The sequence below is a fragment of the Hevea brasiliensis genome, chromosome 10, assembly GCF_030052815.1.
Source record: "Hevea brasiliensis isolate MT/VB/25A 57/8 chromosome 10, ASM3005281v1, whole genome shotgun sequence".
NCBI lineage: Eukaryota > Viridiplantae > Streptophyta > Magnoliopsida > Malpighiales > Euphorbiaceae > Hevea > Hevea brasiliensis.
In genome coordinates, this window is record NC_079502.1 from 8085215 (window position 1) to 8098909 (window position 13695).

General features: G+C 33.8%; 1 protein-coding gene and 1 pseudogene across 1 annotated transcript; one reads left to right on the forward strand and one right to left on the reverse strand.

Moving 5' to 3' along the window:
- Window positions 1-7265: 7265 nt before the first annotated feature.
- LOC110646224 (anthocyanidin-3-O-glucoside rhamnosyltransferase) lies at window positions 7266-8922 on the forward strand. Its single transcript, XM_021799608.2, has one exon. It carries the CDS (start codon window positions 7413-7415, stop codon window positions 8805-8807), a length of 1395 nt encoding a protein of 464 aa, XP_021655300.2. The 5' UTR covers window positions 7266-7412; the 3' UTR covers window positions 8808-8922.
- Window positions 8923-11439: 2517 nt separating this feature from the next.
- Window positions 11440-13623, reverse strand: LOC110646228 (chloroplast envelope quinone oxidoreductase homolog; annotated as a pseudogene).
- Between the last annotated feature and the right edge of the window lie 72 nt (window positions 13624-13695).

The window sequence follows — 13695 nt, forward strand, 5'->3', positions numbered from 1 at the left end:
AGACTATCAGCCAGGGAAAGCTAATGTTGTGGCTGACGCCTTAAGTCGCAAGACTATGGCAAGTCTACGGGTTACTCCTTTGTCTTTGGTACATGAGTTAAGATCATTGCATGCCAGCTTAGAGATTAATGATGATGGGCAGACAGCAGTTGCATGGCATGTACAGCCAGTGTTGATTGATCAAATCATTATGGCTGCTCAGAATGATGAAAGGTATCAAAGGCTGTTGGAAGAAGTCCGACAGGGCAAGAAACCAGAATTCTCAATCAGAGATAATGGTCTATTGCTACACCAGGGCAGAATGTGTATTCCTAATGATGTTAATTTGAGGCAGATCATTTTAAAGGAAACACATGAGTCTCCTTTTGCTATGCACCCTGGTGGTACAAAAATGTATAGCCCTCTAAAGGAGCATTACAGGTGGATGGGTATGAAAAGAGATATGGCAGAGTTTGTTTCCAAATGCCTAACTTATCAGCAAGTAAAGGCAGAGCATCAAGTACCCACTGGGTTGTTACATCCACTGCCAGTGCCAGAATGGAAATGGGAGAGAATAACTATGGATTTTGTGATGGGACTTCCGAGGACACAGAAGAGTCATGATGCAGTATGGGTCATTATTGACAGACTAACCAAATCTGCTCATTTTCTGCTAGTCCGAATGGACTACAGTTTAGACAGATTGGCTAGGTTGTACATCGATGAGATTGTGAGACTGCATGGAGTGCCAGTATCCATCGTATCAGACAGAGATCCTAGGTTCACTTCTAGATTCTAGGGTAGTCTTCAGAGAGCCCTAGGAACTAGATTGAACTTCAGTACTGCATTCCACCCACAGACAGATGGCCAGTCTAAGAGGGTAATTCAGATCTTGGAGGAAATGCTACGAGTTTGTGTGATTGAGTTTGAGGGCAATTGGGACATATACTTGCCTTTGATTGAGTTTGCTTATAACAATAGCTACCAATCTAGCATTGGGATGCCTCCATATGAAGCTTTGTATGGCAGAAAATGTAAAACCTCGTTGTGTTGGGATGACGTGGGTGAAAAAAAGATGATTGGACCCGAAATTGTTCAGCAAACTGAAGAGAAAATCAGAGTGATCAGAGATCTACTTAAGACTACATCAGACCGTCAGACGTCCTACATTGATCTGAAGAGAAGGGATATTGAGTACACAGTGGGTGAGAAAGTTTTCCTCAAGATTTCTCCTTGGAAGAGAATTATGAGATTCAGCAAAAAGGGAAAACTAAGTTCTCGTTTCATTGGGCCTTATGAGGTTCTGGAAAGAGTGGGTCCTTTAGCATATCGGTTGGCATTACCTCCAAAGTTAGAGAAGATACATAACGTCTTCCATGTGTCTATGTTGAGGAGGTACTGATCAGACCCATCTCATGTACTACCAGTGGAAGAAATTGAAGTGAATCCAGACCTCACATATGAAGAGGAACCCATAGAGATTCTGGCTTATGAGGTGAAGCAGCTACAGAATAAGCAGATACCGTTGGTAAAAGTGCTGTGGAATCATCATTCGGGCCAGGAGGCTACTTGGGAACGAGAGTAGGACATTAGGAGACAACACCCACAGCTATTCAGAGATTAATACCAGGTAAAATTTCAAGACGAAATTTATTTAGGGGGGGGGGGGGAGAATTGTAACACTCCTATTTATATAGCCTAGTATATTTCACTGTTCCGGTGATCGTTATCGGTCCGGATAATTAAGGGGATTAGAACTACATCTAAGACAACTAGATAACCTATAAACACAAATAATTAGTAATTGCCAATTAGTTAAGTATAAATAAGAAAAACAGAACTTAAGAAGTTAAACGAGCCGAGAGTCACAGTGATGGGTGACCTTCTCGGGAACGACTGCGAAGTCATTTTAAACTCAAATTTCGAACCGTAAAATGTGACGCCGTGGTCCTTAGGACCATTACGAACACAGTGGAAAAGAGAAAATCATGAAAAAAAACTGTTAAGCCAGTCAAATAATTAAGTCAGGGAGCCAGAGGAAATACTGAATTATTTGCAAACCGGATTGAACCGGCGAGGGGCAATTTGGTCAATTGACCCCGAGAGCTGACTCCTGACCTAACTGTCAAATAAAATCAGAGAAATGAAAATTTTGGAATAGCAAATTAAATTAAAAAACTAATAGAAAAATAAATAGAAAAAAAAAGAAAATAGAAAAAAAAAAAGAAAATAGAAAAGTCAAAAGGTGATGACATCATGTAAGACCTCATGCATGATGCCATAAAAATGATATTTAATATATTTACTTAATTGGAATTTTTGGGTCTTCCTAAGACATAAAAAGATAAAAGAAAAGAAAAAAAAAAACAAAAGTGCTTCTTCTTCCCAAAGTGGACGTCTCCCATTTCTCTCTCCCTCTCCATTGTTAAACCTCCATGGAAGCTTATTCTCAAGCTTCATACACCCTAATTTAACCATAAATTCCCCTAAAGTCCTTAAGTAAACTTTACCCCTAGACCTAGATAAACACTTTGGGAGCAAGAAGGAAAAGAAAACTTGGAGAATTGAAGAATTAGGAAATCTACAAATTGAGGTAAGTGCAATTTAAAGTTTAGATTCTTATTGAATTCATGAATTTAAGTTTATGTGTGATGAAATTGCATTAGAAATAAAGGAAATCATGCTTAAATAAGGGAAGAAAGAATGTGGCAGCCATGGAACCCTAAGGTTTTAATGGTATTTAGTTAGGTTAAACATGAAATCTTAGTGAATAGAAGTTATATATGTGAATTGTATATTTAGATTACATGAATTGTGAAGATTGGACAAACTTAGGGTTTGAACATTAGGGTTTAGGGACCAAAAATATGAAAAACTTGTAAATGGTGTCTTTGACCTAATGTGAAGTGAGAAATAGTCATTTGTGACCTAATTAAGTGTGTTATAAGTGTTGGAATTAAAGTCAAATTCGGAGGGAGTGTGGTCATGCTGCTGCAGCATGACCAAGTCAACTTTGAGGGATCAAAAATGAAATTTTACAAGTCCAATTGATATGGGACCAATTGGGAATGAAAATAGGCACTAAATGACACAATTTTTATTCAGGAAGCATACCCAAAAAGTGACTAAAACCTAGTGAACAAATTGACCAAAGTTGAAAAATTGCAGGCTGCCCTGCACAAACTGATCAAATGAACAGTGTTTATTCATTTGGTCATAACTCGAGCTAGGCAGGTCAAAATGACCTGAAATTTTACCAGTGGTTGAGATATAGATCTAAAACTTTCATGAAGAACACAAACCCAAATTATGCCATTAACCCAATCAAATTACTGCATCAAAGTTGAATCACTAAACCTGCAAAACTGCAGATTTACCATATGAACAGTAAAGTTTCAATGGCTATAACTCTCTCTAGAAAACTCCGATTTAGGTGATTCTTGAACCGATGGAAACCTAAGACATAGTAGAACATTTCATATGAGGAAAATTAGACCAAATTATGGACTTAACTTGATCAAATTGCTGAACAAAGTTGGAGCAATAAATCTGCAGAACTAAATTCTGCAGTATGAACAGTAAACGTAAATTGCATATAACTTGAGCTACAAAACTCCAATTGGAGTGATTCAAAAAGGAGAATAAACTTAAGACAATAAGGAACATTTTCTATGAAGGAAGTTTTGCCAAATTCCAACAGTAAAATGACCAATAGAATAGTGCAACCGAGACACCAAAACTGAAAATTGACAATTTTGCCTAAAAGACTTAAGTGTTGAGGAAATGACTAAAACCAACAAGTTTGGTGACCAAAATGTGGTATGTGGGTGAAGTTGGAATTTCCATACCTATTAAGCCTTAGAAAGTCAACAATTTAACTTGAATAGTATAGTGAATAGTAACCCGAAACACAAAAATTTTGAGAACGTCTAATTTAGCACGTTAGAGCTAGGTAAAAGTGAAGTTAAATTTATTTTTGGATTTATGCTAAGTTATGGTACTGAAACACTGTGAAATTGTGTGTTTCAGCTAAAAAAGACTTGGAAGCTCTGAGAGATTGAGTCAAGGCCTAGAGGCGACTCACGTCAGGTTTGTGCACAATAAACCTTATTTGAACCTTTTGTCATTGAAAAATTGATTTAGTGTGATTTATGAAAATTTGAAGTTAATTATGAATTGTGTTGCTATGTTGTGAATGAAATTATGACTTTGAAAATTTATTGGATTTCTCATGAATCATTTGAATAAAATGTTTGAAATTGATTTTTGATTCACACTTAGCATGACAGTGCCTTATTATTCCTCCTCCATTTATGGGGTGAGATTGATTATTTTACTCCCTCTCTGGTTTACCAGTTGAGGTTGTAGATCGGATGAGTACTCATTAGCTAGCTAGCCACGTCCCTCATTGATTTCGATTAGTGGGGTTATAGATTGCTTTGTCGTGGTGTACAACACGGCATTGATCGAAAATTTTGTGTCATGGCTTAAGTTGTATATGACTTGGCAACACTGTGTTTCTTAAATTATTTGACTAAATTGTGTTATTATGAGCTTTGATAATTTGTGAAATGTGATTGAGAAATATTTAAATTGTGTTTTGGCAATGAATGATTTATGTATTATATTTCAAATTTTTATTGTGCACCACTGAGTATTTTTATACTCAGCGATAGCTTATTTTGCTGTCGCAGATAAGAGCAAAGAGAAAGCAGCAGAGTGAGCTGCGGGATTGGCAAGAACTCTTGATCATTTTTGTACGGGTATTGTTTTATACCTTTGTAATTATTTTGATGTAAATACTGTAATGTCATAAGTATCAATGTAAAGTGAGCAGTTGTATAATAAATTGTAATAATATTATTTTTGGATTTTATATCTGTAAAGTTAGTTTGTGCATACAATATTGATGTAATGATATGAAATAATTTGTTTTGAGAATTTTGAGATGTATTAACTTGAGAATATTTGGTGATTGAGAGTTGTGTAAAATTATTGGAAGTGTTTTTTATAGGTTTTTGAAGAACTGTTTTCTCAAACACTCTGCCAAAATTTTTATAAAATTTGCGGAGAAAAAAAATGGACAAAATTTTTACTAATATTTAAGTTTTGAATAAATGATTTTAATTCCTACCAAAATGCTCACCACTTCCAAAATGCAAGAATATAGTTTTAAAATCCCTTGTAGTGTACTTAATGAATTATCGGTAGGTGAAGTTCGGTAGTTCATTAGGTATTCTACGGGATCATGTTATGCCTTACAGAGGGATAATGTGTGACAAGAACACTCCAACAAGAAATGAATGTCTATTCCATGTATCTAAATCTTAAAGAGGACATACTCCTTGAAGAAAAATGGTTTCTTTGGTGTATGGTCACTTTATATGCCACTGCTACTAAAATTTATGTAGTGGCAATGCACAATTTCTTATAAGATAGAAATAACCAAAGGACTCTGGAACTTCCTTGAACAGTTCCAACCCCTATCTCAATGATGTCATAATCTCAAAAAAATCATAAATGACCACTGTCTTCAGTAGAGAACACTCCAACAAGCAATGAATGTCTATTCCATGTTCATTCTTCATCGGCCTTTCTTTAGAAATTCAGAAGGAATGCTATGGACTCAGAATTCCGTGCATGAATGGAGGACTTATTCACAAACTATTAAGTCCACGCTTATTAATTCATCATTCAGGAAGCAGGTCTCTGCATACTTGTATAAGCTTAACACTTATCGGCCCATGGCTCAAATGACAGACACCACTTCTATCAGCCCAAAAGTAAAGCTCGAAATAGTTCCTGATTATGATATCATGTGGCAAGATTCCCAATATCCATATACTCTGGAAAACCCTGAAAATCCGACAGATGTTCCTATAGTTGAGGACTCATATGACATCAACATGAACCCCAGTCATGAGCCTTTCATAAAGTAAAACACTATTCCAAAAAAGGAGCTGATAGCAAGAGCATCCAATGCTCTTCTGTGTGCCTTTATTTAAAGTGTCACTGTTTGTCTATTGAACAATTGAACGTCCAATGTTCATCATGTGTAATGTTTGTACTAGACTAATATGCTGTCAACTTTACTTTTGCAAAAGTAATTCCTTTGTGAATCACGTGTGTCCTATGTATCCCTACTCCACCTCTTTATAAGGAGCTAGTTTGTAATATTTGAGGTAGAAATCAATAAATTATTTGCTCTTCATATATCTTTATGATTTTCTAAAAACCTTCTCTTCTCCTGAAAATCCTAATTTATATCATGTTCAGATAATCCTCTACTAAGACATGAGTATGCTCTGTACTTGCCTCTTACAAAAGATCTTGTGCATCAGAAAATGTTAAATTCAAAGATTCATTTTGCAACGATCCTCTTAATTTAATTTTAGTATCATAGTGTAAAAGGGCGCCGCTTGGGAGTTGTTATATTTTTATTTTAAAAAATTGAGTGGGTCAATAAACCCCACTCAATATGCAGTAGATCCACCAATATATGCAGGAGTGTTTCTCTTTCTTAGGGGTAAATAGATAGAGTATTTGTGAAAATCACCAAACCAAATGCCCAAATCCGTTTTATTTTATATATTTTAATTAATAATTTACATAAAAAATAATTTTAGTTAATAATTTATATTTTAAAATTTTAATAATTCTATAAAATATTTAAATTTTATTTTATATAAAATAAAAAATAGAAAAAATTATAAATATTATTATAAAAATATATTTTATATTTAATTAAATATTTATATAAACGAATTCAGATAATTAATATTCAACATGTAAAATTTAAATTTGTCATAAGTATTAAACTTCAAACTTGAATCTGTTTTAAATATAATTATATATTATTCAAAATTATTTTATTAAAATTCAATCAAATTAGATACTAATAAAAAAATAAAAAAATTATAAATATTATTATAAAAAATATATTTTATATTAATTAAATATTTATATACAACATGTAAAATTTAAATTTATCATAAGTCAAACATAAATTTATTTCAAATATAATTATATATTATTTAATTTTATTTTATTAAAATTTAATTAAATTAGATAATAATAAAAATCTTACCCATTTCCCTTCTTACTCTCTAGTTTAAGACATTGCCCTTTGAAATTAGCTTTTTGATTAATGATCCTGGCTTTTGCTCTTTTGAAAAAAAAAAATAGAGGCTGACCTTTTCCTTTGATTTTCCCAAATGCTCAAGCTCAGAAGAATTGAAATATTTAAAAATAGGCAGCGCTAACGTGTCTTTAAGACAGAAGCTATTAAATTCTCAACTACCACTGTAGCACATGACCATCGGTCATTGATCAGCTTATGTACCTCCTTTTCAACCGGTGTGAGCTTCCCGTGCTGAGAGTCTCACACAGAGAGCCACACAGAGAGAGAGAGAGAGAGAGAGAGAGAGAGAGAGATGAATAAGCAATCGGCTGCTGAGCTTCACGTTTTGATGTTTCCATATTTTGCATTTGGTCACATAAGCCCATTTGTTCAGCTATCTAACAAGCTTTCTCTCCATGGAGTTAGAGTTTCTTTTCTCTCGGCTCCTGGTAACATTCCACGCATCAAATCCTCTCTTCTTCTCACTCCCAATGCCCAAATCATCCCTATTCAGCTCCCTCCAGTTGAGGGTCTCCCTCCAGGCCTTGACAGCACTTCAGAAATGACACCACACATGGCTGAGCTCCTTAAGAAGGCCTTAGATCTCATGCAGCCTCAAATCAAGACCCTACTATCTCAACTCAACCCTGATTTCGTCTTCATTGATTTCGCTCAATATTGGCTTCCAAAACTTGCCTCAGAACTTGGTATCAAAACAGTGTGTTTTTCCGTTTTCTCTGCTATTTCTGGCGCTTTCCTTACTGTTCCTGCCAGGGATCCTGGAAATAAAATTCCCACTGTTGACGATATTTCGAAACCCCCAAATGGATTTCCTTTGACCTTAGTTACCTCCGTGCAAACATTTCAGGCTCAAGATTTTTGGTATTTATATAAGAGCTTTGACGGTGGTCCCAGTGCATACCATAGAGTTTGTCAAAGCATCAGTGGCTGCACTGCCCTGGCCATTAAAACCTGCAATGAAATGGAAGGTCCGTACGTGGATTTCATGAAATCACAACACCAGAAACCGGTTCTCTTAACCGGACCATTAGTTCCCGAGCCCGCATCTGGGGTGCTGGAGGAGAAATGGGCTAAATGGTTGGGCCAATTTCCTCTAGGATCAGTCATCTTTTGCTCTTTTGGCAGTGAAACATTCTTGGACGATAATCAGATAGAGCAACTTGCTCTTGGATTGGAACTCACTGGTTTGCCATTTATTCTGGTTCTGAATTTTCCTGCCGGAGTTGATACTCAGGCCGAGCTAAACCGGGCTTTGCCGAAAGGGTTCTTGGAGAGGGTGAAGGATAGAGGGATTTTGCACTCAGGTTGGGTTCAACAGCCGCTTATTTTGGCAAACGCTAGTGTGGGCTGCTACTTGTGCCATTCAGGGTTTAGCTCTTTGATTGAAGGTTTGATGAATGACTGTCAATTGGTGCTGCTGCCTTTGAAGGGTGACCAATTCTTGAACTCTAAGGTTTTTGCAGGAGACATGAAGGCAGGTGTGGAGGTAAATAGGAGAAATGAAGATGGGTATTTCGGGAAAGATGACATTAATGAAGCAGTGAGAATTGTAATGATGGAAATAGAGAAAGATCCATGCAAGTCTATTAGATCAAGTCACAAAAAATGGAGAGAATTTTTGTTGAACAGGGACATTCAGAATAAGTATATTGCAGACATGGTTGAGAAGTTAAAGGCTCTTGCGTAGGAGTCTTGCTGAGTCTTCATCGTTGCTTCAAGACTCTAGAGTCCGTGACTGAGCATTCAGTACTAGTAGTATTGTTTGATCTACAATAAAAGTTGTTTTTATTTATTTTGATGAATCAATATGTTTTTTTTTTTTTTTTAATTTTATTATCGTTAAGATTCTTGTTTTATTACCTTCAATTCAGTTTAGAACTCCAGCTAGATTTTGGTGATACAATTTAGTATCTGTACTGACTAATGACCACCGTCGCCTCTGCCGCCACCACAACCACCACAAGCAGCAGCTAATGCACATCCTCTTCTTATTCTCTTTATTTTATTTAGTTTAAATAATTTCTATCAATTTTCAATTAATTAGAATTTGGATTTTCTTACTCTTACTCTTTCAGTTTCTACTTTTTGATTTCATTGGGTGTTCGAAATTCTATGGCTTATGGAATCAGATAATTAATAGGCGATTGTGACTGCGCAAATAAAGTAAAAATTTTTTAGTAGGTGTATTAAAATTTAATTTTTTAGTAATTAATTTCTCAAATTTTCTGTTAATTTTTTCAAAAATTTATAAAAAAGTCTTTAATACATATAATAAATTTTATTTTTTTTATTAATTGACTCCTTAAATTTTCTATTGATGCTTAACAACTTATAATTTATTTGATTTAAAATAAGTTCAAAAGTTTAAATTAAGAATTAATTATTTAAATTTTTATATTTATAAATTAAAAATTTCATTGGTAATTGTTTAAAAAATTAAATACAAATTAATTTAATAATTTTTTAGCTTATTATTTCAAATTAGATGGAATTTTTTCATTTGTATTTTTTACTCTCCCTCTCTTTCTATGTGTACAATATAAATTTTCTCTCATTTAGTTTTCTTTTTTTTTTTTATGTCATTCATATTAAAAAAATTATTTTGATTTATATCTCTACAAGTTTTTTTTTTGTTAAATATCTCTACAAGTATATAAAACTAATAGTCTTCAACTCTTATACAAATTTTGAATTGATCAATTTAATTGTACATTTTTTTTATCTGATATATTTATTTCTTTTATAAAAATAATAAAAAATGAAAAACAAATATATAATAAGAAAAAATCAATTTAAATTAGCTTAAATTATTTTAATGAAAGTAATCTCAAACTCAAATAAATAAATAAACTAAACTGATAATTTTCAGTAGAAAATTTCACAATATGAATATCTAATAATCAGTTTTTTCCATTTTCTTTTTAACCCATGTTTTTAGAATTTTTGGGCAACAAAATGAATGCAATGCAGGTAAATAGAGTAAATCAAATATGGCAGAGTTGGTATCTATCACTGTTCTCCCATTATTGTTTGGACCCCTATATTTTTTTTTATGAGACAAAAATATACATATATTTAAATTAAAGACAGAAATAGATTACATCTTAAAATTATAATAATTTTAAAAAATTTTTATTTATTTATAATTAAAGTACACATATATTTCACATTTCAATATAAAATTATGAAGGATCAGCTCACGGACACGCTGCATGGGATTGGACCCCTACATTTTCATTGGTGTGCTGGTGACCCACAACTAATTCATCCTCCGTTAATGATGTCCATCCAGTCCCCACAGCACTTTTACCCATTCTCCAAATTCAACACCCCCATTCAATTCCTTACATTTAAGGGGTTATTACGTGTCATCCTCACACACCTCAAAATTTACCAGCTTTAACTAAATCTGAATTTGAAAATATTTTTAATATTTTTTATAAAAATATTTTTTATTATTTAATTATAATATTAAATTAATAATATATATTTATTTTATATATATATATTTAAATAAAATTATTAAAGTTTAGAAAATAAGAAATAATTTTTTTAAAATAAATTTATTTCCTTTTTTTAAAAAGAGAATATTTTTTATTAATTAATTTTTTTTAGTATACAAACATTAAAAAATATAAAAAAAATATTTTTCAAAAAAATATTTTTAGTTAAATAAATGGAGCCTAAGTGATTTATTTATTTTTTATATTTTAATAGAAATAAAAGTAATGAAAAAACTTATTACATTTTTATATTAAACAAATAAAATTATATTAAAAAATAATTATTTGAGAAAAATAAAGGCGTAGAAAAATAATAAAATTTTTAACATTTTCAAATATTTTTCACTTAATTTAGATAAAAAAACAAAATAACTTAAACGAGCATTTTCCACGCAAATTATCATAATTTTTTTTCTTTTTTCTTTCTTAAGAATTAAACTTAATTTTCCTTCTCATTTTTTCCTGAGAATTACTTATTTATTTAATTTTTCTCTTCCCCTGTCATTTTCTTCTTTCTTTTTCTCTCTACAAAACAGGGAAACCCACCCAACGACCATGGTCGATCCATTAAAATAAATGACCTTGTAGCCAAAACAAACAAAATCTAGCGCGTTCCTATTATTCCTACCCTACCCTAGAGTTAATAAAAATCCAGTCCCCAGCAGACCCGATGTTCATCCTGGTTGGTAGATTGTGTGTCTATCTATCGCTTTGTTTGAGTAGGTGAAGTCACAAGTGCTCGAACTATGGTGCCTAGAGAAAACATTGAATGTTAACATACTGTTTCAGCTTCACCGACGAGGAAGACGAATTACGTATTTTGAAGGAACCCCTTGGTCCATTACAAGAATGACGCTCAGATACACCTCTGGTACATCTCAAAAAGTAGCTTAACAAAAATTAATAAATCATGTAATAAAATTGCTGATGTGTTTTATAGTTATTGATTGGAAATACCACGTCATGCTTATGAGATGGTGCACCATACCATGCAATAGTTTCCCCATTAATTGGCATGGCGTATGTATGCACCACAGTTGCAAAGCAGCAGACATTTTAAAAATTCAAGGACAAGGGCTCCCCAATAATCTCGCCAGTAGCATGGCCATCAATACTTTTAGCCCAAGCATCTTCAGCCTTGCTTAAGGGGTGCTTTGAGTTTATAGCTGTCTTAAGCTTCCCTTCCTTCAACGATAATCCAAGTTCTCACCCTTGGGAGTAGCAAACACTGGCACTAGGTGCTTCTTCGACAAGGTAAGTTTCTTCAGAGCAAAATTCATGATGTCACTAACACCTGGAGCCAGATATATAACCTTGCCATTTTCACTCAAATTAGGCTCAAAAGTACTCCGGGGAATCCCAGTAGCACAATTGATCACTGCATCATACTTCCTTCCAGATTGCTCTTCAGAGAAGTCCCTTCTGGTGTGTTGTGATCAAGAACCTCATCAGCTCCTAAACTCTATACAAATTCAATGTTACTGTCTCCGCAAGTGGCTGTTACATGTGCGTTTCCAATCTTTGCTAGCTGAACTGCATAGTGACCCACACCACCTGAGGCAGCAATTATCAGAAAATTTTCTTGCTTGCCGCTCCCATCAAGCTTGATCCCAACGGACTTAGTGAGAGCCTCGTGGGCTGTAAAAGCAGCAATTGGTAACCCTGCCCTTTGCTGCTGAAACTTCAGGTGGCCTTGCAACTGTCAAGCTTTCCCTAGCCACTGCAAACTCAGCTAGTCCACCTCCACTCTATAATTAGTAACAACAGAGTTAAGAACTTAAGATCGATGCTGACAATTTCTATACAATGATTCATTGATTCTGATACACTTCTTGCAACATTAAGGTTAGGGAAATAACACCAATATGATGAGTCAATGATTAAGCACTTACAGTAAGGGTAAGATAAGCAAGAACTTTATCAACAGTTTTGAAATTGTTCACTTCTGCTCCAACCTCTAAAACCTCTCCTGCCACATCGGTACCTGTTGCAATGGTCACAGTCAAGCTGAAACAAACAGTCCTCCAAATAATATTTTACATAAATAATACTGAAATAATCTGCTTGAGAATGAAACAATGTATGTGCAATGAGAACCTAAAGAGACAATCATTATCTACCAATTAAAAATATGATCAAAATCTTAAAAAATTGTTATATAATTAATCTCAGTGAATTTTATTAAAAAATTGTTATATAATTAATCTCAGTGAATTTTAACTTAATAATACAGAAGTCGTCCACTTAAAGTTTCAAACGAAATATATATATATATATATATATACACCAGGAATGTGAGGGAATCTGCAAGAGGCCGGGCCATGCCGTTTTCAATTTTGCAATCAGCTAGATTTACCGTGATTGCCTTTAACTTCAGCAAAACCTCATCATTTTTTGGAGTAGGGTCTGGAACTTCAGCTTGCTGCAACAAACAATAACTACCTAATAATTGTACTAAATCAAATACGTTATACTATAGCCAAATGACTTATAATCGTTTTGAATAATTAAATGACTTATAATCATTTTGAATAATTCCATACAATTCAAGTTCAAGAAACCAATGGAAACTAACAGTTACAGTTAAGCCAGCAGCTCGTCCAACATAACTATCATATTGAATGGCGTGCATTAGCTTCCTCGCCATATCCAGAAGAGCAGGGAGAAAGGAGAAGTGGAAAGCGTTTTGGTGTTGTGGGATTTTATGGCGTGGCTATGCTTTGCGGTGGCCATTGAAGTCAACTTTGGCTAGATAGGACTCTGCTTGTCTAGTGCAGATTTTTCTTGCTCGGACCATCATTTATTAGCCACTGAAAGCATGGGTTAAGTCAATACAAAAATTCAACATAACAAAATTCAAACCCAGACGCAGCTACAAACCACGCATTTTTCTCAAAATATTAAGAAAAATAAGGCACTCAGATGTGAAGCTTCTCACGCCACTGCTTCACCTTGCTTTCAGAGAACCACATGCCACATGGGGCGAATGATATTCCCATTATAATTGAATTATGATTACTTTTATTTATTTATTTTTAATATATCAAAAGTTCTTAAATGTGATGGGGTTGT